General features: G+C 48.3%; 1 protein-coding gene across 2 annotated transcripts in view; it reads right to left on the bottom strand.

Annotated features, from left to right (window-relative positions):
* GCFC2 (GC-rich sequence DNA-binding factor 2) overlaps positions 1–19,044 on the bottom strand; it is a 48,360-nt gene extending 29,316 nt beyond the window's left edge. Inside the window, exons 1-11 of one of the 2 annotated variants that reach the window (XM_073586603.1) lie at positions 18,681–19,044; positions 17,349–17,453; positions 15,611–15,739; positions 13,392–13,628; positions 13,005–13,102; positions 10,891–11,009; positions 9,115–9,298; positions 8,907–9,030; positions 8,760–8,817; positions 7,634–7,746; positions 6,492–6,691 (exon numbers count right to left, since the gene is read on the bottom strand). In XM_073586603.1, coding sequence (XP_073442704.1) covers positions 6,492–6,691; positions 7,634–7,746; positions 8,760–8,817; positions 8,907–9,030; positions 9,115–9,298; positions 10,891–11,009; positions 13,005–13,102; positions 13,392–13,628; positions 15,611–15,739; positions 17,349–17,453; positions 18,681–18,960 — 1,647 coding nt within the window. In that variant the 5' untranslated portion in view covers positions 18,961–19,044. Of the gene's footprint in view, positions 1–6,491; positions 6,692–7,633; positions 7,747–8,759; positions 8,833–8,906; positions 9,031–9,114; positions 9,299–10,890; positions 11,010–13,004; positions 13,103–13,391; positions 13,629–15,610; positions 15,740–17,348; positions 17,454–18,680 lie in introns of both variants that reach the window. The other variant, XM_073586602.1, reaches the window with a different exon arrangement.
* Between the last annotated feature and the right edge of the window lie 5,566 nt (positions 19,045–24,610).

The raw sequence follows: 24,610 nt of genomic DNA on the forward strand, positions 1-24,610 counted from the left end.
TCCATCGTATAAGTAGTTCACTCCGTGATCCAGAAATCCAAATCGTTGCTGACGGCACCATCGACGTAGCCAGTTGTTCACCTGCAGAATCTTATTCCACCTCCTTGTTCCATGGCCATACACTGGGAGGATGGAAGAGAAGACCACCTGCGCTCCCAGTTCTTTCACTTTCTTGCCTAAGTCTTCAAAGTCTCTGCAGATGGTTTCCAGGTCGTTTCTTACGGTGTCATTTGTCCCCACATGTAGTAGCAGGAATGGGTAGTCATCTGTAGGTCTGAAGAGTCCTGATATCCTGTCAGACACATCTTTAATTTTTGCACCTGGAAGACAGCACATTTCTCTTGAAGTTATATCCAGTCTGCAGATAGCGGCCTCTGTTCCTCTCAACAGGGAATCCCCCATGACCACCACTCTCCGTTTCTTCTTCACAACATTTTTCTTTCTCCATCCAGGAGGACTCTGAAGGCGTACAAGGTTGCTGTTTGTTGGCAAAGTCTTATCCTGATGTATTTCTTCATCGTTTTCCTGCGTGAGAGCCCGGTACTGGTTTCTGAGCAGTATGGGTGCTGACTGCCTCCTGATCCTCCTGCTTCTCTGGGTCACATGTCTCCATTCCTCTGTTTCTTCAGGTGCACTTCGAATTTCTTCTCTTTCTGTAACATGAAGAGATAATTCTGCTCTGTCCAAGAACTCTTCACCTTCCTTAATGATCTTCAACGTAGCTAACCTCTCTTCGAGATTTTGCAACTTTTCCTCCAACAGGGTCACAAGCTTGCATTTGTGGCATGTGAAGTTTGGCTTTTCCACTGGTAAATCTGTGAACATGTAGCAAGAAATGCAGCTCACCAAATGGCTCCTGGCCTCTTCCATCTTGAGATTTCTTAAAAACGATGAAAGATGAGCCAAAATTTTCCGATTTCCTCTTTTCAGCTGCAACGGCCAAAACCCAGTGATCGTTGAACTGGCGAAGACTCTTCACTTATCCCAGAAGGCACTGGGAATATGCAAATGATCTCCTCAAGACTCTTCCCCTGGTTTTCCGATTTTCTCTTTTCAGCTGCAACGGCCAAAACCCAGTGATCGTTGAGCTCGCGGAGACTCTTCACTTATCCCAGAAGGCACTGGGAATATGCAAATGATCTCCTCAAGACTCTTCCTCCATTCTGCTACCATCTGTCCGAGAATGGAGAGAGAAACTTGGTGAGAATGAGACTGCGCTGCTTGTTGTAAGGCTCGGGTCTTCTCTGGAAGGAGAATGACCAACCCGCGGGAAGTGTCAAAGATCATTCCCAAAACGGAAAAAACTGTTGAGCCGGCTTTGGGAAGGACTCGAAGTTTATTTTCCAGCCCAGGCGAGCAAGTGCATTAACTCTTATATTTACGGATTCCTCGCATGCTGGAAAGGACGGGCTCTTGATGAGCAGGACGTCCAGATACTGTAACACTACCACTCCCCGAGAGTGAAGAATGGCCGTGACAGCCGCCATGACCTTGGCAAAGACTCTGGGGGCGGTGGCAAGTCCAAAGGGCAAGGCAACCAACTGGACGTGTGCCTCGTGAATTGCAAAACGTAGGAACTGCTGGTGGGACGGGCAGATCGGAATGTGAAGGTAAGCGTTCTTTTTCCAAGGAGGTGACAACTGATCGGAGATTCCATTCGGAACCGCCGTACCTTGACCAACTGATTTAACAGTTTGAGGTCCAGTGTGGGCTGCATCGTCCTGTCCCTCTTTGGAACCACAAAATGGTTTGAATAAAAACCTCTGAACCGTTCTCGTCCTGAGGGACCGGAATGACAACTCCGTCGTTTGGCAGCGCCTGAACAGCCCAAAGGAAGGCTGTTGTCTTCTTTTTGGGGAGGGAGGATGGGAAGAAACGTGTTGACGGAGGAGAGGAGAATGTTATCTTGTATCCGGAGGACACCAGTTCCCTGACCCACTTGTCGTGGACGACTCCGAGCCAGGTGTGACTGAATGAAAGAAGACGATCTCGTACTCTGCCGTCGTCCGCCGGATACCGCAACAAGTCATTGCGTAGAAGATTTGTGGGATCGGGGTCCTCGAGAACTGGATGCCCTGGGTCAGGGCTTCCAAGAGCGATTAGGTCTGTATGAGACCTGGGTGCCTCCGTCTCCGCACGGGGGCCGACTAGAGTCGGAAGATAAGGTAGAGGAGGATCAAGCGAAGTTAATGCGAAAAGAAATTGCGTCTGCTGTTGGTTCCGAAACGGCCCACCAGCCTTTTGCTGAGGAGGGAAATTACTTTTTTTCCCCCGGTAAAATCAGAGGTGAGCTGGTCCAGCTTCTCCCAAAGAGGCGACCAGACTGATAAAGTAGAGAAGTTAGCGATCTTTTAGACATGGCGTCCGCTCGCCAGACACGGAGCCAAAGAGATCTTCTAATGGAGATTGCATTAGCGGCAATTTGAGCAGCACCATTGGCGGCATCAAAACAGGCATCAACTACAAAATCTCCTGCGTGAACTATCAGCCTGGCGACGTTGGTAGCTCCCAGAGGGAGATTGCTACCCTAAAGAGCAGCGATTAAGACCTCTGTCCAAGCGGCCATAGCCCTAGTGACCCAAATCGCTGCAAACGATGGAAAAAGCAACGCTCCTGAAGGTTCAAAAACAGCGCGCGAGATAATCAGTTTGACGATCGGAGAGGTTTCTCACCGAGGAACCTTCCAAAACAGATAGGAGCGTCTTAGAAGCCAGCCTCGATACAGGAGGGTCCACAGATGGGGACTGCAACCAATCTTTCGTTAGGTTTGGGTGAAAAGGGTATTTAGCGTGAATAGACTTGTGCCCTGTGACTCTCTTATGTGGTCGATCCCTATGTCTCTGGACAATGTCCTTAAAATCAGGGTGGCTGGTAAATAATTTGCGTACACGCTTGTCCTCTTAAACGAAAAAGCATGTGCTGGAGGAGGAGTATTTTCCTCCTTCAACTCGAGAATCCTGTTGACGAATTCTATAAGTGAATCAAGCGACCCTTGGTCAGTTGGAGGATTGGGGAGCTGAAGCGTCAGATTCCAATTCAGAGTCGTACTCGCTGTCACCATTAGGAGAGGGAGAGCGAGAAACAGAACTCGCTGGTGCTGAAGCACGAGCGTGACTGGGGGACGCGTCATGTGTCCGCTCTCTCGCTTGACTGTCCCTTGAACAAGTACGGCCCCTGCTGGTGGACGGTTCCCCGCAAAGACACCCTCTGACTTAGAGAGGCTTCCCGGAGAGAGTCTATAGCCTGTAGTCCGTGACTCCACCGACCATGACAGGGACGCAGCCCACTCAGGGTAACTAAACGCTGCAAGACTCGCAGCAGCGGCGGCGAGAGGCGTTTGGGCGCAGGCCGCGTCGCAGTCCGTGCATAACAGATTAATCTGGCGCAGGGCAGAGTAGATTTGCAAGTAGTACACACGGTATAGAACGTAGTGTGCTTCTTAGCAGCCTGCTTAGTTTCCTCAGATTACGAGATAGTGCTCCGGAAAGGGTTAACGGCAGAGTCTGACTGCAGCAGCAGAGAATGTGCCGGTAAAGGGTTAAGCCTTAGTCTGAAGGCAGATGCAGCTTACCCGGTCCTGTACTGCGTTCCCCGGGAGGAATTGCTGTTGTAGTGTCACCCAGTATCTGCCTGAAAGGTCACCTCACAGCTCTGAGGTAAAAGGAGATGGACCCCGAGATTACAATTGCACGTCTCGCCAGTAATGAGGAGGGGGCGGCGATAATAGCACAGGCGGCGCTATGCAAACTGCGGCCTAGTAGGCCTGAAAAGCCGGGGGCTCAATTTCTGGCCTACCCGCAGTAGGCGCCGGGGGCGGGGCTAGTGGGCGGCGCTATGGAAATTGCGGCCTAGCAGGCCGGAAAAAGCCGGGGGCTAAATTTCTCGGGCCACCCGAGAACGCTGAACGCGCTGGGGGGAAGGGGGGGGTTCGCGCGAAGGAGCCGGTGTGCTGACGCTAAGTAAGCGCTTCTCCCGGGGGCAGGACCCGACCCCCTATACCTCCACTCCAGTGCTCACTCAGCGCCGAGTCCATTCTTCTCATCCTGGGCTGGTGTAGCAGAGCCGCAGGAGTTCTTGTAGGGGGATGCTCGATTGGTCCTCCCTCTGGGCAGGGGGACAGAGAGCTTAAAGAGGTATGCTCAATCGGTCCTCCCTATGGGGAGGGGGACGGAGAGCTATGGGGCAGACTCAGGGCTGAAGAAAGCGCTGTACGATCTTCTCCATAACGGGTCTTCTGCGCTCGCCCTCAAATCCGTGATCGGTAAGGAATGAGCCCCCATTCGTCGCAGGAAAGTGTACGGGGAGGTATACTCCACGTGCTTGCCTGTTGTTGGTTCGGGTGAGAGCGGGCCATAGAAAGCAACCGTCGCCCCCTTCACTCCGTTAATTAAAAAAATCAAAATTTACAGAAAAATTCAAAAATAAAATAAAAATGATGGGGTCTGAAACCAGACCCAAGTGCCTCCTACAGACACTAAGCAAGAACTGAGGAGATCTCGTCCAGCGAGAGGGTGTATACTGCAAGGGGTCTTAACTTTTTCAAGTTTACTTAGTGTCCTCCTAGTGGCAGGAAAGCATAACACCCACGGTCTCTGTGTCCCCCAATGAGGCGTAGAAGAAACAATGCTTTATCATAACGCCGAACAAAAAGTGGAATAACATGCGATCAAAGAGACGGATATAAATAACCATGGTACAGCTGAAAATGTCATCTTATCCCGCAAAAAACCAAGCTCCCATACAGTGTCAACAACGGAAATATAAAAAAAAAAACCTTCTAGTTCTCAGAATAAAGCGATGCAAAATAATTTTTTATATTAGTTTTTATTGTATAAAAGAGCCAAAAGATAAAAAAAATTATATGAGTGAGGTATCGTTGCCATCGTACTGACCTGAAGAATAAAACCCCTTTATCAGTTTTACCACACGCAGAATGGTATAAAAGCCCCCCCAAAAGAAATTCATGAAATGCTGGTTTTTGTTAATTCTGTCTTCCAAAAATCGGAATAAAAAGCGATCAAAAAATGTCACGTGCCCGAAAATGGTACCAATAGAAACGTCAACTCGTCCCGCAAAAAATAAGACCTCACATGACTGTGGGCCAAAATATGGAAAAATTATAGCTCTCAATATCTGGTGATGCAAAAACTATTTTTTTGCAATAAAAGAGTCTTTTAGTGTGTGACAGCTGCCAAACAGAAAAACCCGCTATAAGGCGTTTTTCACATGTCCTGATATTTCCTGTACAAGAGAGGTCAGTGTCCGTGTGTGTAATACTTGCAGAACACGTGTGGCATGTGTGTGCCGCATCAGTACAAGGACAGGCGTCAGGGAAGAAGCGTTACACTAAGCGCTGTTCCCCGGAATCGGGTGCTGAACACAATGGGGAAAAGAAAAAAAAAAAAAAGTTAAATGTTCATTTTTTCCTTCCACATTGCTTCAATTCTTGTGAAGTACCTAAAGGGTTAATAAACTTCTTGAATGTGGTTTTTATCAGCTTGAGTGGTGCAGTTTTTAGAATGGTGTCACTTTTGGGTATTTTCTGTCATATTGACCCCCCAAACTCACTTCAAATGTGAGGTGTCCCTAAAAAAAATGGTTTTGTAAATTTTGTTGTAAAAATGAGAAATCACTGGTCAACTTTTAACCCTTATAACTTCGTAACAAAAAAAAATTATGTTTCCAAAATTGTGCTGATGTAAAGGTGACATGTTGGCAATGTTATTTATTAACTATTTTGTGTAACATCACTCTCTGATTTAAGGGTACAAAAATTAAAAGTTTGGAAATTGCAAAATTTGACAAATTTTACGTAATTTTCATAAATAAACGCAAGTCATATTGAAGAAATTTTACCACTAAAATGAAGTACAATATGTCACGAAAAAAAACAATCTGAGAATCAGTGGGATCCGTTGAAGCGTTCCAGAATTATAACCACATAAAGGGACAGTGGTCAGATTTCAAAATTAAGGCCTGGTAATTAACCTACAAAGTGGGTTAATCCTTAAGGGGTTAAGGGCATGGAAATTCAAAGTTTGAAAATTGCGAAATTTTCTAAGTTTTCGCCAAATTTCCATTTTTTCACATATGTTTAAAAGCAAGTCATATCAAATAAATTTTACCACTAACATGAAGTACAATCGTCCCGAGAAAATCTCAGAATCACCAGTATCCATGGAAGCGTTCCAGAGTTATTACCTCATAAAGGGACAGTGGTCAGAATTGTAAAAAATTGGCCCGTCATTAATGTGCAAACCACCCTGGGGGTAAAAGGGGTTAAAGGATCTCTCCACGCATACAGTTTATTATGCTTGGTGCAGATCATCAAGGGCGGTGCATGACAATACATGTGGTGTTCTCTCTAGTTCTGTGTTGTGGTTCTTCCCGTGAGACCCAGCAATGGGCAGGACACAGTACGAGTTTTGCCTTACTGTAATCGGAGCCACACAGACGTCTTCCTACATATATTTAAGGAAAGGCCTTGCTACCTGCAGAGGGTTCCAGCCTATTAACTCCGTCCGCACCAGAGGGCTCAGCAGCTTGGGAATACATAGACTGATGTAAGCGTCGTAATACGTCTCGGGGAACCGCTCCCTCCACTCATGAAATTTTGACAGGATGTTTTTGATATGGCAGAAATCCTCATGGACGTCGTCAAAGATGGGTTTACAAAGGAGGAGGACGTCCTCTGCAGAAGGAAGACATTAACGTTATTTAGACTAATTCCTAAATTTGTTAAAGGCAAAATGTACTACCTGACATTCATAATTCACACTGGACAGGAATTTATTAGCTGTGTGGCTTACTCCATCTCCAGTGCATTGCAACATAGATATAAATGGTTACGACCACTGACAGACAACTGTCATTATATGAGTGGTCATAACCATGGAGACCTAAGCTACTGCAATGCCCTGCACATGGGGTAAGCAACACAGACAATAAGAAGAACTATACTACATTTCTAATTGGAGGTATTTGCTATTATTATGATTATACCTACTACATATTGGGATAGGATCTTGGAGATGGGAATACTCCTTGCAGGTTTCTCACTTGCATGCAAAGTTCACTACAACTGGCCACTAAGTTCTGCGCTTCCAGTCCTCTTGCTGTCAGTGAATAGAGTCATTCTTGTTTCCATCCAGTGGCTGAATTCAGCCCCTAATCATCTGGGAACGCGCACAGGTCAATGGAATGACTGTGGTGGACACAGAAGATTTGTTGCAGAATTTTCTACAATGGTCTTCCTTTTCTGGATGGGCACTGTAGAAATCTCTGAGCTGCCGCCTCAACAACCCAGATGAATGGAACTGATGGACATTTCTACAATGAACCTGTTGTGGACTTCCCCTTTGAGACAGCTCTGATCCTTACACCTGGACAGACATCGGCTCCAATGTACAGATGCAGCAGAGTGAAGCTCGTCAATGAAGCAGAGGCTGGACAGACATCTGTGTGAGATGGTTTAGTGAATCCTGCATTGAGTAGGAGGTTGGACACGATGACCCTGGAGGTCCCTTCCCACTCTACTATTACGATTCTAAAAATATGTGCATTTTGCAGCAGTCATTGCGATGGCCTGATGTGCAATTTATGGCTTTCTCAGCGCCTTCCCCACCCCGGTTACCTTGATTTTGCTTGTATTCTTGTTCTTGGTTGGTTAGCAGCTCGTCGTCACTTGACGCTCCTTCGCTGTGGTGTTTCTGACCAGAATCCTCACGTTTCTGCCATCTTTTAGTTCTGCACAAGATAGAATAGATATGGTTTAAAATGAGAGCTTTCTTTGATAGTACTGCCGTGCACAATAATAAGGTGGTGTGGCCGGCTTTCTTACATCCTCTGTCGTGTGGGGGAGATGGGGAACGGAAATTGGTTGCACCTTATAATTTTGGGGAATGGAGAACTACTAAAGCAATGTTTGCCTTGGTGCCCACTAGCGATTGTGCTCTGATAACTTCTTATTGAGCATGCTCAGGTGCTATTGTGAAGGGTTAATACTAAAATCAGAGCTGAAGTTTCGTTTGTCCATTCTCTGAAGGTTTTGTTTCTCCGTTTTTGTTGATGCAAGATAAATTTTTATAATTGGCATGGGCTGTCATGAAACCAGACTGTTCTCATCAGGTGCAAAGATAAGGGAGGCGGGAGTGTAAAACTGAAGAATATGCCATTATACTACTTTCTATTTGGATATGGACATATATGTAGTTTCCGGTTTTCTTGCAATATTATTGGCTTATAAAGTGAAATGATTTTATTGGTACTTGAGAACCTTGCATAATTAAGCAAAATGTTATAAAAGAAGTGACTAAAATAAAGGGGCTTGGTGATCTGCCTCGATCCTCCCGTACAGAGACCCCCGTCTCCGTGGGGTCATTTGAGTTGCTAGCAACACTGCAATAATTTGAACATCACTGGCTCAACCGTGAAGGGTTAATTAGCCCTCCCTAAATAGCTACCTTGACACTATCCAAGTATCTTGGGCGTGCTAATATATTATGTTCGAGTCCCCGCGGCTGCTTGATATGCGATTTTTGGACAGATAACACGCTGGGATTGCCTGTTTGTTAGGGGAATCCCACATGTGTTGTAGCCATCTATCAACCACAAATCATGCAGCCGCAGGGACGAGAACATAATTTACAAGCACGCTCAAGATACTCGGATAACACCTGAGCGTTCTCGGATAAGACTTTATCTGAGCACGTTCGCTCATTACTAGTGCCCACCAATGTAAGGTGGCACTGATATGTCACCTTCTCAGCTCCATGTCCCGCAGGCGCCTTGTCACTTCCTCATCTGCTGCTGCCTCGTCTACATTACCAGACCCTGAAAGTAAGCAACGCAGTCAGTGAAAAGAATCTGCGATGTGAGGAGTCACATATACATATATACACACCCACCGGCCAATTTCTGGACTGCAGCACACTCGGCTCGGAGATCGTCCTGTCTGCGCTTCAGCAAAGTGCTGCTGTGACCTTCCAGGATCTGGGACATCTCAGACTCCAGTTGAGAAATCTCTTGTATCTAATGAAGACGTGTCACATTGTACAAGCGTAATAAAGGAGCAAAGTTTGTGACTACGGCAGCAGTCGCGGCGGACATCCTTACTTTTTCATTGAGGCAATCCACAAAGTTCTCCACGTAAACCTTCATCTCCTTGAAGAACTTGTAGCTCTTTTCGCTTGATGACGTCTCCAGCTTCTGAAGTGTGTTCTTGGCATTTTCAAGATCACGGGTGTATTTTTCGCTGTCTAAGACGTGAGTTCTGTGCACTTCTTCAACGGAGGCCATTCTGGATACGAGGATGGGAAAACGTTTGGTTCAGGAACAAAGAATAAGAGGAGCCTCGCTGGTTTATAATGGACGTTGTTTAACCCCTTGGAGACACGGCCAGGTTTTGAGGATTTGGTATTTTTATGTTACACTGGGGAATACAGCATTTAGGAAGAGTCTGTCCGAGTAGTGGAGAACCCAAAAAGAACTCAGATCCCAGCAGCTCCCCTCAGGTGTCAGATACATGACATGAGAAGCATCTGAGAGGCCCCAGTACATAGAATTTGTCTATGTGCACGTCTCATTACAACCACCCTCTTAGTACACGGGAGGAAGGAGGTTTGCATTATAAAGACTTGATATTCCTCTGAGGTCAGCGCCAGTCGCACAAAATAATGTCACATGCGATGGTTGCAGCACTCAGACTTTCTCTTGCACTAAACTGTGATTTTGGCAGCAGTCACAGGGTTATATTATATGGCCGCCAGGAGACCCGCTGCTGACACTGAAGGAACGGTGTCAGTCACGGAACCAAGAACTGATTTTTTATATATTTCACACTGCAGCCCGGGGATATTAAGAAAGTGTGGACAATCCCTGTAACCAATTCACGCCATGAGAATTTGTGTTTTATTCCACCCTTTCCCCCCCCCCCCCGTCAATATGGTCGTATCAGGCTTCGAGTTGTACTTTTGTATGACATCATTGATTTTACCATGTAGTGTCGCAAAACAAAAGAAAAAAGTGCAATTTCACAATTGTTTTTTCATTTACTTAGCTTTTTCTCTATATGGTAGAACTGACCTGGCAACATGATTCTCCAGATCAGTACGATTACGCAGAATCCAAACTGGTATTTTTTTCATTTTATTTACGTGGTGAAAAAAAAAAAAAAATTCAGAAATCTGTAAGAAAAATTTATTGTCTTGTTGCCATTTCCCCCGAGACCCGTTGAGGTTTCTTTTCTTAGGGATCTGGGGCTTGACGAGGGCTTATTTTCTGTGCCCTGAGCTGACGGTTCCATTGATACCGTTTTGGGGTAAATAGGGTGCTTTGATCGCCTCTTATTGCAATGTTGCGGTGACCAATAAAAGGTAATTCTAGCGTTTAGATTTCTTTTTTCCTCGTTACGCCGTTTACTTATCAGATTAATTTATTTTATTATTTTGATAGATCGAACGTTTACAAACGCAGCGATACCAAAATATGTGTCTTTTTCTTAGAGGATTTATTTTTAATGGGGCATAAATGGGGCGATTTGAACTTTTTTATTTTGATGTTTTACTTTAATAGTCCTCTCAGGAGACTTGAAGCTTCGACCATCTGATCGCTTGTGCTAAACATATCAGTGTATAGAGAAAAATCTCAGTCTCCTATGAATGGGTTTTCATAGGAGGATTGTTAAAACAGAAACAATGGTGTTCAGCAGACCCCTTGGCCATCATGTCAACCTATTGGGGGTATGCGATCACATTTTTTTTTTTTTTCCAACAAAAAAAAAAAAAAAAAACCACCTTTGAAAGATCCCATAGGGTCACCGTTACGTTGAGGGCCCCCAATGCCTATTGAATGGGATCTTCTTGTACCATTCAGGACAACCTGTGCTATCACCTTGCTGCCAGCCTTTTTCTAACGTCTTCCATGGTCACCAGTGGTGTAGAAAACTTGGGTTCAGCATGTTTTTTCACACGAGGAGGGCTCTGTCCATGCAACATATCGCTGTTCAAAGTCTATAGCAAAAAAGAATTATAAACAAGCGTATACACACTAATATTCATCACCTGAGTACATTTCTTGTCCCTTTAACATCCAGCACATTGATGATAAACATAACTCCGGTTGGATTAGAGGCCGTTAATGGTCACCCGTATGCCAAGTAACTGGATACAGTTGTTAAACCAAAATCCACCAGGTGCAAACAATTCATATTGAGTTCAATAAAGGACATTAAAGCAGCTCCATGGAATAACATATTAACCCCTTAATGACCGCCAATGCGTCTTTTTACTGACCCGAGATGTAAGAACAGCCTCACCATACAGGTGACAATCCAGCAGCTGTCGGCTGTCCACTATAGCCGACAACTTGCTGCAGCATCAGCCACAATCAGGGTTGGCACCGTCCATATCTGTTTAACCCCTCAAATGCTGCTGTCAACAGTGACTACGTCATATAAATGAGGATATAATGATTCATGTCATTACCTGGAATTTGAGACCGCTATCTTCTTACTACGATTATTACTTTGTGGTGTATCTAGCATCCATATATCGATGTACAAATATATAATATGATAATTAACCATTCCGAATAGTTGCACCCATTGGACCTCTTTGCATACTTATTTAGCAATATTTTCTTGTATGTGAGGCTTACCAGGACTGTTTACTTCTCTACCTTCACGCTTACCCACCTAGCTTTTGGTACCTGTGGTGTTGCATTTGTCTTTTTTTACTTGAATTTACAATAAATTGAACTTTTAACTGTTTACTCTAGCCTGTGTTAAAACAATTTTTTTTACAGTTCTATCGGTGTTTTGTTTATGGCTGTTTATGTAGGATAACGTTGGTGTATACATCATATAAATGGTTAACAGAGTCTGGGGGCTTCCTCTTCATCCCCAACGGTTCCCTGAGATCATGACTGTGTGGTCCTGATGTTTGCCATGGCAATTCACGGCCAAATAATGGCCTCAGAGTCTGCTGGCTATAGAGACCTGTTCAGAAGTCAGTAAGGTTCATGCGGTAAATATACACTTCATGATATGTTGCATTGTGAACCTTTGCCCAAGATATAATGATTATTAACATGCTCTTCATGTCAGCCCTGCTCTGTATTGTCACCATCTTTTAAAATTGTCTGTCTGCACTTGTTAGGCCGGTTTCACATTTGCACTTCAGGGCGCAGCGACGGCCTGCGCACGGCCACCGCTAAGCCCCGCCCCCTGCCGCGCCTCCGCCGGTAGCTCCGCCTCCAGGCGCATGACGCTTCATGCGTCCCCCATCTTTCTCACTGAGGACGCAGGCCGTGCGCAGTATGCGTTTGGCGGCGCCTGCGTCCTTTTGACGGTGCGCCGAGCGCAACCAAATTGCAACAGGTTGCGTTTGTGCTGGTCGGCGCACCGTCAAAAGGATGCAGGCGCCGCCAAACGCATGCTGCGCACAGCCTGCGTCCTCAGTGATAAAGATAGGGGACTCATGACGCATGAAGCGTCATGCGCCCGGAGGCGGAGCTACCGGCGGAGGCGCTGCAGGGGGCGGGGCTTAGCGGCGGCCGTGCGCAGACCGTCGCTGCACCCTGAAGCGCAAATGTGAAACCGGCCTTACACTGCAAGCACCAGAAACACCAAGTGTTTTACTCCAGGATTTAACAGGATAAATTTGCCTAACCCAAAAAGTCTCATCTACAAGGTCCCACCTGATCCCCCTACTGCAAGCAGCAAGTTCATTCCTGCCACAGATTTAGCAAGGAGAAGTGGACGTTCAGGAAATCCAATAGATCCGTGGCTGAATGTAATCACCCTTCCCTGCAGCAGGCAGAATTACACAAGTAAGCAACATTGCACTAAGTCCTCTGGAGAGCTGAACTCTGACTTATAGGGAGGGAATTCTGTACAGAGGGATCCTTTTTGCCATTTATATGGTCTGAAAAGGTTATAGTACAGGGGTTACACCAAGGGAACAGCAGCTCCTCTACCAGACATCATTATAGTAGAGTATACAGACCTGTGGACGCCTGATGGCTTTTCTAATCTGTTGCTCTTCCCACTTGGCCTGAATGTCATCCGCTTCTTCATCTTTGTTATCTGAATCGCTACTGGAGGCTAGAAAAGAAACAAGAAGGGGAACGATCGTTTTTCCAATTATAACCAAACAAGAAGACTAAGCAATATGAGCTCGATAGCGAGATGGGAACGATCTTATCTGTTGCTCAATAATAATGACATTTTTTCCAGGCATTTTGGAAGTGTGTAAAGAGAGGCCAGGCCTTCACCGTGCTGCACTAATAAAAAGCCCTTTAAAATGCCATATACATTTAAAGAAAAGTAGTATAAAAAAAAAAAAAAAAAAAAAAAAAGTACAACTGCATTGAAAGGGATTGAAGACTCTTACACGCTTCCTCGGCCATCTGCTCTTTCAGGGTTTTCACCCCTGGGGCAAATTGAATCCTCTTCTCGTGATCGTCGAGCTCACTGTCGCTTTCTGATTGGCTGGAGTTTGACTGTTCATGAGAGACATCGAGCGCCATGTAATCTCGCTGAGCTCGGGCCAGTTTTCTCCGTGTGCGAGTAGCTCGGATCTTCTTAGCATCTGGGATTTCAGCTGTGCTGAACAAAATGTCAATCACGCCTGGTCAAAAAAAAAATTGTATTTTAATTTCACTTATTAATAAGATCATTGATGCCCAAATAATAATAGCTCTATCACGGGATAGTTCTTCAGCTTTTCCTGCCGGGCATCAGTAAGGTGGACCATTTTCCTTTACACCTGGACACCCAATACTTCTCAATTCTGAGGTTTTAAGAAAATTCAATACAGTCTACACCTCCTCACACGAATACGTCGGAGGATTTGATGTGTAGAGATGTTCGGCCTTGGGATGGAAACGAGAATGTCTGACTGACAGTAAGCAAAGATCTTAAACATGGTGGGAAAAATAGTCAAAAGTCACAATGCATCAAGGCACTGACGAAAAAGCTTTAGAAAGGTCGCAAAATTTAAGCACAACTCGGGAGTTGAGCCAAAATTTTGCCACTTTTGGTGTTGTTACACCAGTTTCTCCAAGCTCTGGCAAAATGGGCCTCTTCATTAATCAGAAGGGTCTGACTTCAGCACATCTCTTCATTACCATCTTATATAGAATGAAAAGTTGCTCAGCAAGTGCCCTAAACATAAGAGATTGTGAATGTGAATGAGATTGTCTGTGGTAATAAGAGCACAGAATTAATAAAATGCGTGCATATAACTAAACTACCGTATATACTCGAATATAAGCCGAGATTTTCAGCCCGTTTTTTGGGGCTGAAAGTCCCCCTCTCGGCTTATATTCGAGTCATATACACCGGGGGTCAGGGGGCGGGGGTGTCAGGTCATACTTACCCGTCCTGACGCTGTGTCTTGAGCCCCCAGCTTCTCCCCGTGCTCGCTCTTCCTGCCTTCAGCGGTCACGTGGTGCCGCTCATTAAAACTCATGAATATGTGCATATCATGAGTTTTAATGAGCGGCACCACGTGACCGCTGAAGGCAGGAAGAGAGAGCGTGGAGAAGCTGGGGGCTCAAGACACAGCGTCAGGACGGGTAAGTATAGCAATACTCACCTGTCCTGCGTCCATGGCTGCTTGCTGCTGTCTGTGTCTGTCATCGGTCAGTGACTTCAGACAGCAGAGGGCGCGGTGACGTGGTTAGTGCGCGCAGCGCCCCCTGCAGTCTGAACGTCACTGACTGATGACATAGCAGATAGCGGTGAGCAGCCATGGACGCAGGACAGGTGAGTATCTGACACCCAGCGACGGAGAGATGAGTATGTCATTTTTTTTATTTTTACATGCTGCAGCAGCGGCAGCACATGGGGAAATAATCTTAAGGAGCTTCTAATGGGGGCAGCACATGGGGAAATAATCTTAAGGAGCTTCTAATGGGGGCAGTATATGGGGGAACAATATGGAGCTTCTAATGGGGGAACAATATGGAGCTTCTAATGGGGGCAGTATATGGGGGAACAATATGGAGCTTCTAATGGGGGCAGTATATGGGGGAACAATATGGAGCTTCTAATGGGGGCAGCATATGGGGGAACAATATGGAGCTTCTAATGGGGGCAGTATATGGGGGAACAATATGGAGCTTCTAATGGGGGCACAATATGGAGCTTCTAATGGGGGCAGCATATGGGGGAACAATATGGAGCTTCTAATGGGGGCAGTATATGGGGGAATAATCTATGGAGCATTTCCCACCCTAGGCTTATACTCGAGTCAATAAGTTTTCCCAGTTTTTTGTGGCAAAATTAGGGGGGTCGGCTTATACTCGAGTATATACGGTATGTGTAATTTCTTTAAGGGAATCTGTCAGTAGGCTCAACCCTCCTAAGCCATCTATATGGGCACACAGGTCATAGGAAGCTGAATAAAATGATACCTGTGATCCGATGTCTTATTCCACAGAAATCCAAATTTTTATTGTACTGATAATACAGAACCAAGTATCACCTTACTAAGCGCTAATGGGTTACAAGACAATGGAAATGTCAGGACAGATCCTGAGAACCTTGTATAATAAAATGGAGGAAAATGTCAAAAAAGATTTGTATACAATAACTGTCCTGACTGACCTGCCGCTGATGTGTGATGTGCAGGAGAGGATGCCGGGCTGCTGCTTGCAGGGCTTGAATATTCTCCCTTCTCTGAAAGATCCACGTTTTCTTTGTCACTTTGTTCTGACTCTGAACTGCCGTTCGCTCCTAAAATGTCAACGATTATATTCAGTTTACTGATTGACAGGATGTCGATGTGACGTCTACAGCAAATCCTGAATATTCCACTTCTGATGATGATGCCGCGCCAGCCCAGCAGATCAAAAGAGGAGCCGCAGATGCCATCAGCCAACAGGCAAATGTCAGAGCTCCCTGAATACTGATGTGGCAGCTGGACTGGGGCAAATCCATCCTCTAATGAGCAGAGCATATGTATACTGTACATTACATGGGAAGTACCGTATTTTCAGAATATGAGAAGCACTCCCCCAAAACCCCCCCCAATATTGGGAGAAAAATATGGGTGCGTCTTACAGTCCGAATGTAGCTTGCTGGGAGGGCAGAGCCGAAGTGGGGTCACAGGAGGTAGGAGCAGGGTCGCCGCTGCAAGCAGCCGGCTCGGCAGGAGTGGTGCGATGCTAGGGGCCCTGGGCTCAGAGGAGGTGTCCCGGCGGTGTGAGGCAGGAGCGGAGTTGCCGCTGTGCTTCAGGAAAGTGGTGACTGTTGTTGGTGCATGCGCAGTTCTCTGCTCAATGACGATTCAAGATCTCAATCTGTGCATGTGCCTCTTGTGTAATTTTATTGAAGACTGCCGGGAGATCAATGTGGGCAGCAACGACTCTGCCTCGAGCCGCAAGGACACCTCTTCCTCCCAGCCCAGGGCCCGCATCATCGCCTGACTCCTGAAGTCAAAAGACGTAAATGTGAATGTGACTCCGTTATAGAGCCACCAACTTCCCCCACCCGGTAAGCTACATTCGGACTGTAAGACGCACTGGTGACCCCTGACATGCCTGATCCTGATGAAAGGTTAATTTTTTTTTTTTTTATTGTCCTATTTTCCTCCTCTAAATATATTCGCTAGGGGCGCCCTAGGTCTCCCTGTTCAGTGGATTACTTCTGATGGTGAAGATGCCGGGGCTATGTACCTAGCCTTAGCTCTTGAATCCACCATCAGTCTGTACCCTTCCTCCACCCTGGAAGAGGGGGGGTAGTAGTGTACCGTAATGCACCAGACTAACAAGGTAATACGAACAGAGCTAACAAAAAATACCAATCATACAAATATACTCACACATATAACAGAGGAATGCACAGGGGAGTGGATGATGGGGTAAAACCAAAGTGGGAGAAGGGGAATTATCACATACAAAATCTAGCAACAGTCACAGATAAATCCACCAAACGTCTTCCCCTATAATAACCAACAACTTCCAGCCATACAGCATAAGCTATCTGTGACAGTGAGTGGTAGCCAGGACCCAGAATATACAGGAGATGGGAGTGGCTAACAATGCACAGCTGAGAGCCTTAATGAAGGAAAGCTTCCAGGTGTTCTCAACTGAACAGCTAAAAGAAACCTGCACCATTTAATATAATAGGTGAAGTGCTTCTAATCAGTACAGCAGTAGTAGAAATCCGACAATGAGGTCTTCTGGCTCCTTTCTGTCGAGGTAAATCCGTGACACAAAGGGTGCGTTTTATGGTCAGAAAAACACAGCAAATATATTGTATTTTTGGAAAAATATCTATTCCATCACTTTAACGTCCATTTTCAGGATGCATTATTTTTATTTTCCGTTCAGCAGTTACCCACCTGTTTCCTGAGGATCACTTCTGTGCACAGTGTCTGCCTTTTTCTGCACTCTGAATATGATGGAATTAACAGTGGGCTTCTTGATCTTAAAGGAAACATCTTCACCTATAATTAAAAGGCAAAAGAGCGAAAAATCTAAGCAGTCCAGAAAGCGGGTCCGTACAGTGGTCCTGTGCAGGGAGAGGGCAGTGGTACACATAAACTCTTTTGCACTTTTTTGTGCTCACATCATTTGAAATCTACACACATTGGTCCAAGCGGTTCATTAAGTTGGCAATATAGAAAAGGTGTCTCCACTGCATGTCTCTCCCCCAATTCACTGGAGCTGAATACTAAGAGGCACAGTTAGTGCAACGATAGACAGGCTTAATACACACGCCGCCCCGCGCAGGGCCCCCGCTCCCTTGGGTGCACGCACGCCGCCCCGCGCAGGGCCCCCGCTCCCTTGGGTGCACGCACGCCGCCCCGCGCAGGGCCCCCGCTCCCTTGGGTGCACGCACGCCGCCCCGCGCAGGGCCCCCGCTCCCTTGGGTGCACGCACGCCGCCCCGCGCAGGGCCCCCGCTCCCTTGGGTGCACGCACGCCGCCCCGCGCAGGGCCCCCGCTCCCTTGGGTGCACGCACGCCGCCCCGCGCAGGGCCCCCGCTCCCTTGGGTGCACGCACGCCGCCCCGCGCAGGGCCCCCGCTCCCTTGGGTGCACGCACGCCGCCCCGCGCAGGGCCCCCGCTCCCTTGGGTGCACGCACCACCCCGCGCAGAGCCCCCGCTCCCTTGGGTGCACGCACCACCCCGCGCAGGGCCCCCGCTCCCTTGGGTGCACGCACCACCCCACGCAGGGCCCCCGCTCCCTTGGGTGCACGCACGCTGCCCCGCGCAGGGCCCCCGCTCCCTTGGGTGCACGCACCACCCTGCGCAGAGCCCCCGCTCCCTTGGGTGCACGCACCACCCCGCGCAGAGCCCCCGCTCCCTTGGGTGCACGCACCACCCCACGCAGGGCCCCCGCTCCCTTGGGTGCACGCACGCTGCCCCGCGCAGGGCCCCCGCTCCCTTGGGTGCACGCACGCCGCCCCGCGCAGGGCCCCCGCTCCCTTGGGTGCACGCACGCCGCCCCGCGCAGGGCCCCCGCTCCCTTGGGTGCACGCACGCCACCCCGCGCAGGGCCCCCGCTCCCTTGGGTGCACGCACGCCGCCCCGCGCAGGGCCCCCGCTCCCTTATATGCACACCACCCCGTATACCTGCTTATATACACCTTGCTGCTCTCATTAGCGGTCTCCAGTGTCCTTTCCCTTTATGGTTGCTATGGATACAGCAGGGTCGCTGCACTTCCTCACCTTCCTTGTCGCTGAAGCTGAGGGCGCTGTGAGGGCCGGCAGTCCGGGAGGAGGAGGAGACGGGCTCAGACTCCGGAGCTGCAGTGACCGTGTCGTCCTCACCAGCTGACCGCTGCCCGTCACTGTCCGGCTCCTCCGCCGCCTTCTGCCTTCTCTTGGTCCCGCAGGTCAGTCCTCTCCCGCCGGCTCTCTTCGGCCGCTCCACCTTCCCCTGCTCCTCCTCTTCCTCGCTGGACGCCGCTCTCCGGGCCCGCAGATTGCGATTCGGTTTCTTAAACATTCTCCAAATGTGAGCAGTCGCCAGATGACTACGTCACTACAGAGCGCCGAGGCGACGGCGGCAACTGCAACCGAGGGGTGTTTTTTTTTTTTTTAGGGAAGGGGCGGGGCCTCCTCCAGTCCGGGAAAGACCCGATAGCGGGAGGCAGCGCTGTGCTAGAGTGCTGGAGAGGAGGGAAATGAGGGGATCCTGGGGCTGCACCATGGAGGACAGTGAGGGGCTGAGCAATTTACTCTTGTACTAATAGGAATGAGGACACAGGACTCGGTGTGAGGGATCTGAGGAGGATGTAGTTTGGAAAGGAGTGAAATTACTTGTGTGGAGCTGGATAGGAAAGGTGATGATGGGGGCTGTGTGGAGAAAGAGAGTGATGGTGGGGGGCTGTGCTGTGAAGGAGAGTCTCCTTCCCCACCATCCTGTAGAATGTAAGCCCAAAAGGGCAGGGTCCTCTCCCCTCTCTATTAGAGTTGAGCGACTTTTGTTTTTTTATGGTCGAGTTTCGTTTCGTGAAACCCGACTTTTCCAAAAGTTGGGTCGAGCAAAATCGTCCGATTATAGGGAAAAGTCGGGGTCGTCCCGAAACACGAAACCCAATGTAAGTCAATGGGGAATAAAAGTCGGCAGTGAGAGGAGGACAGGAAACACACCTACAGTGCCCATTTGAATGCCAAAAGCATCAATTCTTCTTACTTAAGCTTGTCAACCTTAATTAACTTCATAATACAAGTTACGCACTGAAAAATGGGGGTTATTTGGCTACAGACTGTGGGGGGGGGAGGGCTGGCTCCAGGTTTTCGAGCGCCCCTTTAACACATACCACAACTCATCATGCTCCGATACGGCAGAGAAATAGCGGGATAGTACAATGAAAAATACTTCACTTTTTACATCTCATGACGAGGCCCATCTATTTCTCCATACAGAATCATTGGTCCCATATAATGTTTGAAACAGTATATGATGAGCTCCACATAATGCTACAGTATATGTTGGTCCCCATGGATGACGCTCCACTGTCTTATGGGCCCAAATAATGCTCTAAACATAATGGGCCGCATTTCTAATGCTCTAGTGTATAATGGGCCCTGTAAATGCTGCTCCAGTGTCTGATGTCCACCTTTGGAATGTTCTAGTGTATGGTGGGCCCAATCTATCATTCTCCAGAGTATAGTGCTCCCCAAAAATTGCTGTCCCAACATAGAAAACAATGAAATAAGTCTCCTCGCTAGGGAATCCCTGTATTAGCCTGGACTCCTTGTCGTCCCCATCTTCCATCTCACTGCACAGTTTTTCAACCTTGCAAGTGCTGTGATCCTGGGCAAGCAGGGGGGGCCCACTCGTTGGCGACGGCACTGGCACAGGGCCCCTGATAGTACGGTGGTGTGTCTGATGGCGGGTGGGCCGAACCTGCACTTTCATCTGCAGCTTCCTCTTTGTCACCGTGTAAGATGGAACTGTATATGGGAAGGGTAACCTGAGTTTCATCAGGGTCAGATTCAGGCCGGGTAGCGTGCGAGGGGAATGTAGTGGTCGGGGTCAATGTACCAGCAGATTCATCGAGCAGTGGCTGGGCATCAGTGCACTTGTGTCGCCCCCAGGAGTACGGTCGCCACAGTGGCATTACCTTCCTCCTAGGGAGTGTGATGTCATGCTTGGGAGCAACGAAGGATCTCTCTAGCAGGTTAACTGATTGGGCGGCGTTATTCCCACGAGTCTCGACCCTCCAAACAGAGTTCATGAAGGCAAAGTGTTTGTTTTACGTGGGCAGTATGGTTGCAAAGCTGAACCTTAAAGGAATGTCCAGAAGGGCATCACCAGGAGTGGAGCCTACGGTGTAATTTGACTCAACACGGGCAACCTCAACCATCCAGCCACAAAAAAGATGCACACATTGCAAGCTTAATTCCGTTAACGAACGAGACTCCGTCATGCCCCGCGGTCCGAGTCCGGCTTACTAGAGAGACACGTGAGGCTCTGGCACGTGAGATTGGCCAATAACTGGTGTGTCATGCCCTTACATGTCCGTGGCTGCATGTGCGCTACACTGAAAAGGCCAGCGTTTGTCGCTTACAGGTGCAGATAACCCGCTGAACAACGCTAGTGATGGGGATCACTGATTACAATTATTACTCGCGAACGATGATTTCCCAGTAAGTGCAGGTCAACCGCAGTTTCGGAATTAGGCCTAAATGTCATTCCTGAAAAAATGAAAAACTTGCGTGTGCAAACCACAGGTGCTGTAGCTTGCTTAACAGCTCGCCAGCCATTCTCAGGCCCAGTATGGATTACACGTGATTGCACAAAGGTGAGAAAGGGTACCGTATCCCCGGATAACATGTATGGACAGCATAGTGTACACATTCAAAATATATGTCTATACATCAGGAGGCAGGCTCAGACAGTGTTAGGCCCAGTATGGATTACACGTGATTGAACAAAGATGAGAAAGGGTACCTTATCACCGGATAACATGTATGGATAGCATAGTGTACACATTCAAAATATATGTCTATAGATCAGGAGGCAGGCTCAAACGGTGTCAGGCCCAGTATGGATTACACGTGATTGCACAAAGGTGAGAAAGGGTACTGTATCCCCTGATAACATGTATGGATAGCATAGTGTACACATTCAAAATATATGTCTATAGATCAGGAGGCAGGCTCAGACGGTGTCAGGCCCAGTATGGATTACACGTGATTGCACAAAGGTGAGAAAGGGTACTGTATCACCGGATAACATGTATGGATAGCATAGTGTACACATTCAAAATATATGTCTATAGATCAGGAGGCAGGCTCAGACGGTGTCAGGCCCAGTATGGATTTGACGGCCCAGACTACACAACGGAGGAGCAGGGAGAGGTAAAGATTGCAAATGCTGGGGCCCTGCCCAAGCAAGGGGGGCCCACTCGTGGGCGTCGGTACTGGCACTGGGCCCTTCATAGTACGGCGGTGTGTCTGACGGCGGGTGTGCACCACCACCGTCAGAGACACTTGATTTCACTATGAGGGACTCTGTGCCAGTGCCCGCGCCCAAGAGTCGGCCTACCCACCTGTCCAGGGCAACGGCACTTGCACGGTTTCATGCGCTAGGTGGTGACCCCGGCCATGGTGGGGGAGGCAGCACAGTTAACGACTTTTAGAAAGTGGCATATGTTGATGTTGGACATTCAGCTGATGCAAAAGGCGAAATTGTTCAAGTCCCAGGAAGAGGAGGACCAAAGCAAGCCATTTTTCTGTCACCCTATGTGTCATCAGGGGAAGGTGGGACAAAATCCTTGGAAACCCATGCATGGTTCATTTTAATGAAGGTTAGATCATCCACATTTTGGGTTGACAGACGGGTCCTTTTTTGTGTCAGGATTGATCCAGCTGTACTGAAGACTCTTTCCGATAGCACAGTTGCAGCTGGGCAAGCGAGCTCCTGTAAGGCATATTGGGCCAATTCAGGCCAGGTGTCCAGTTTAGCGGCCCAATAGTCAAAGGGGAATGACCTGTGCAGGAGAACATCGATATGGGAGGAAAAGTAGTTTGTAACCATAGTTGACAACTGCTGTCTCCTGTCACTTTCCATCGATGCAGTATTACCAGTTGTGTGAGCGGTACTTGAAAAATCAGTCCACAACATTGTCATGAAACCCCTGTCTCCAACGCCACTTCTGCTGTGTGCACCACGAACACCTCTGCCAAGCTGCCTCCGGCCCGTACGGCTCGTGTGAGAACCATCACCGCTGCTGTGTGCTAGGAATGCCTCAACCAACTGGTTTACCAGAGTTGCTTGTTTATTAGCCAATATTAGGTCAAGGTTCTCGTGTGGCATGATGTTTTGTAATTTGCCTTTATAGCGTGATGCTGGCCAACCAGTAGTCGTCATCGTTCATCATTTTGGCAATGCGGGGGTCCCTTTTTAGGATCCGCAAGGCATAATCTGACATGTGGGCCAATGTTCCCAGTGTCAATGATGCACTGCGAGTGCTGGTTGGAGGAGCACTTTCTGGCAAATCCACATCCCTCCAGTCACGCACAAACCCTGTACCAGACCTTGCCACGCCAACATTTTCACTTGCCCCACGAGATGCATCCTCCTCCCCTAAGTAATCATCCCCATCATCATCCTGGTGCTGGTTGGAGGAGCACTTTCTGGCAAATCCACATCCCTCCAGTCACGCACAAACCCTGTACCAGACCTTGCCACGCCAACATTTTCACTTGCCCCACGAGATGCATCCTCCTCCCCTAAGTAATCATCCCCATCATCATCCTCCTCTTCTTCCTCCACCTCGTCCAGGAGAGGTCCCTGAGCAGACAATGGCTGAATGTCATCAAGGATTTCCTCCTCGTCAACATTGGCTGCAGACGCCTGCTCCTTAAGGTGCATCAAAGTTTGCATGAGCAGACGCATAAGTGGGATGCTCATGCTTAGGATGGCGTCGTCTGCGCTTATCAGCCGTGTGCATTCCTCAAAACACTGAAGGACTTTACAGAGGTCTTTCAGCTTCGACCACTGCACACCTGTCAACTCCATGTCTGCTCTCAAAGTGCCTGGCCGTGTATCCTCCCACAAATGCATTATGGCCTGCCTCTTCGCACAGCCGCTCAACCATGTGCAGGGTGGAGTTCCACCTTGCACCTTGTTGCAATGTCGATAATGAGGCGGTGGTTGGGAAGGTGGAGCAATCGCTGCAGCTTCTGCATACGAATGGAGTGTACAGGCGACCGGTGGATGTGCACGCACAGTCTTCGCACCTTCTGGAGCAGGGCTGTTAACTCCGGATAATTGTTGAGGAAGCACTGCACCACCAGGTTCAAGGTGTGAGCCAAGCAAGGTATGTGGCTGAGTTTTGAAAGGGCTATGGCTGCCACAAAATTACGGCCGTTATCACTAACTACCTTGTCTGCCTCAAGATGTATACTGCCCTGCCATGACTCAGTTTGTCGCTGAAAGTAGTCGGCCAGCACCTCCGCGGTGTGTCTGTCGCCCAAACACATCATCTGCAACACAGCCTACTGACGCTTTCCACTAGCTGCTCGATATTGGGACACCTCGTGTGCAACAGTGGCAGCTGCAGATGGAGTGCTCGTATGACTGCGCTCTGTGGACGAGCTTTTGCTTCTGGAGGAGGAGGATGGTCGAATGCCTACAGCCAACCGTTTCCTATACCGTGGGCTAGGCAGCACTGTCCCACCACCGCTGTCCCCTGTGGACCCTGCATCCACCACATTAACCCAGTGCACAGTGATGGACACGTAACGGCCCTGGCCATGCCGACTGGACCATGCATCTGTTGTGAGGTGCACCTTTCCACTCACTGACTGCTTGAGTGCATGGACAATGCGGTCTTTCACATGATGGTGGAGGGCTGGGATGGCTTTGCGAGAGAAGAAGTGGCGACTGGGTAGGTCATAGCGTGGTACTGCATAGGCCATGAGTTTGCGGAAAGCTGCGCTTTCCACCAACCGATAGGGCATCATCTCTAACGAGATTTGTTTGGCAATGTGGGCGTTCAAACCCAGTGTACGCAGATGAGAGACTGAGTACTTTCTTGACCTACTCAGTCTCTGGGAGGGTGAGCTGGACTTGAGAGCTGCATATGGTGGAACTAGCGGTGGACAGGGCGGACTGAGAGACGGTTGATGATGGTGATGGA

Source organism: Dendrobates tinctorius, unplaced genomic scaffold (genome assembly GCF_039654945.1).
Source record: "Dendrobates tinctorius isolate UK_male_01 unplaced genomic scaffold, ASM3965494v1 ptg000093l, whole genome shotgun sequence".
NCBI classification, from domain to species: Eukaryota; Metazoa; Chordata; class Amphibia; order Anura; family Dendrobatidae; genus Dendrobates; species Dendrobates tinctorius.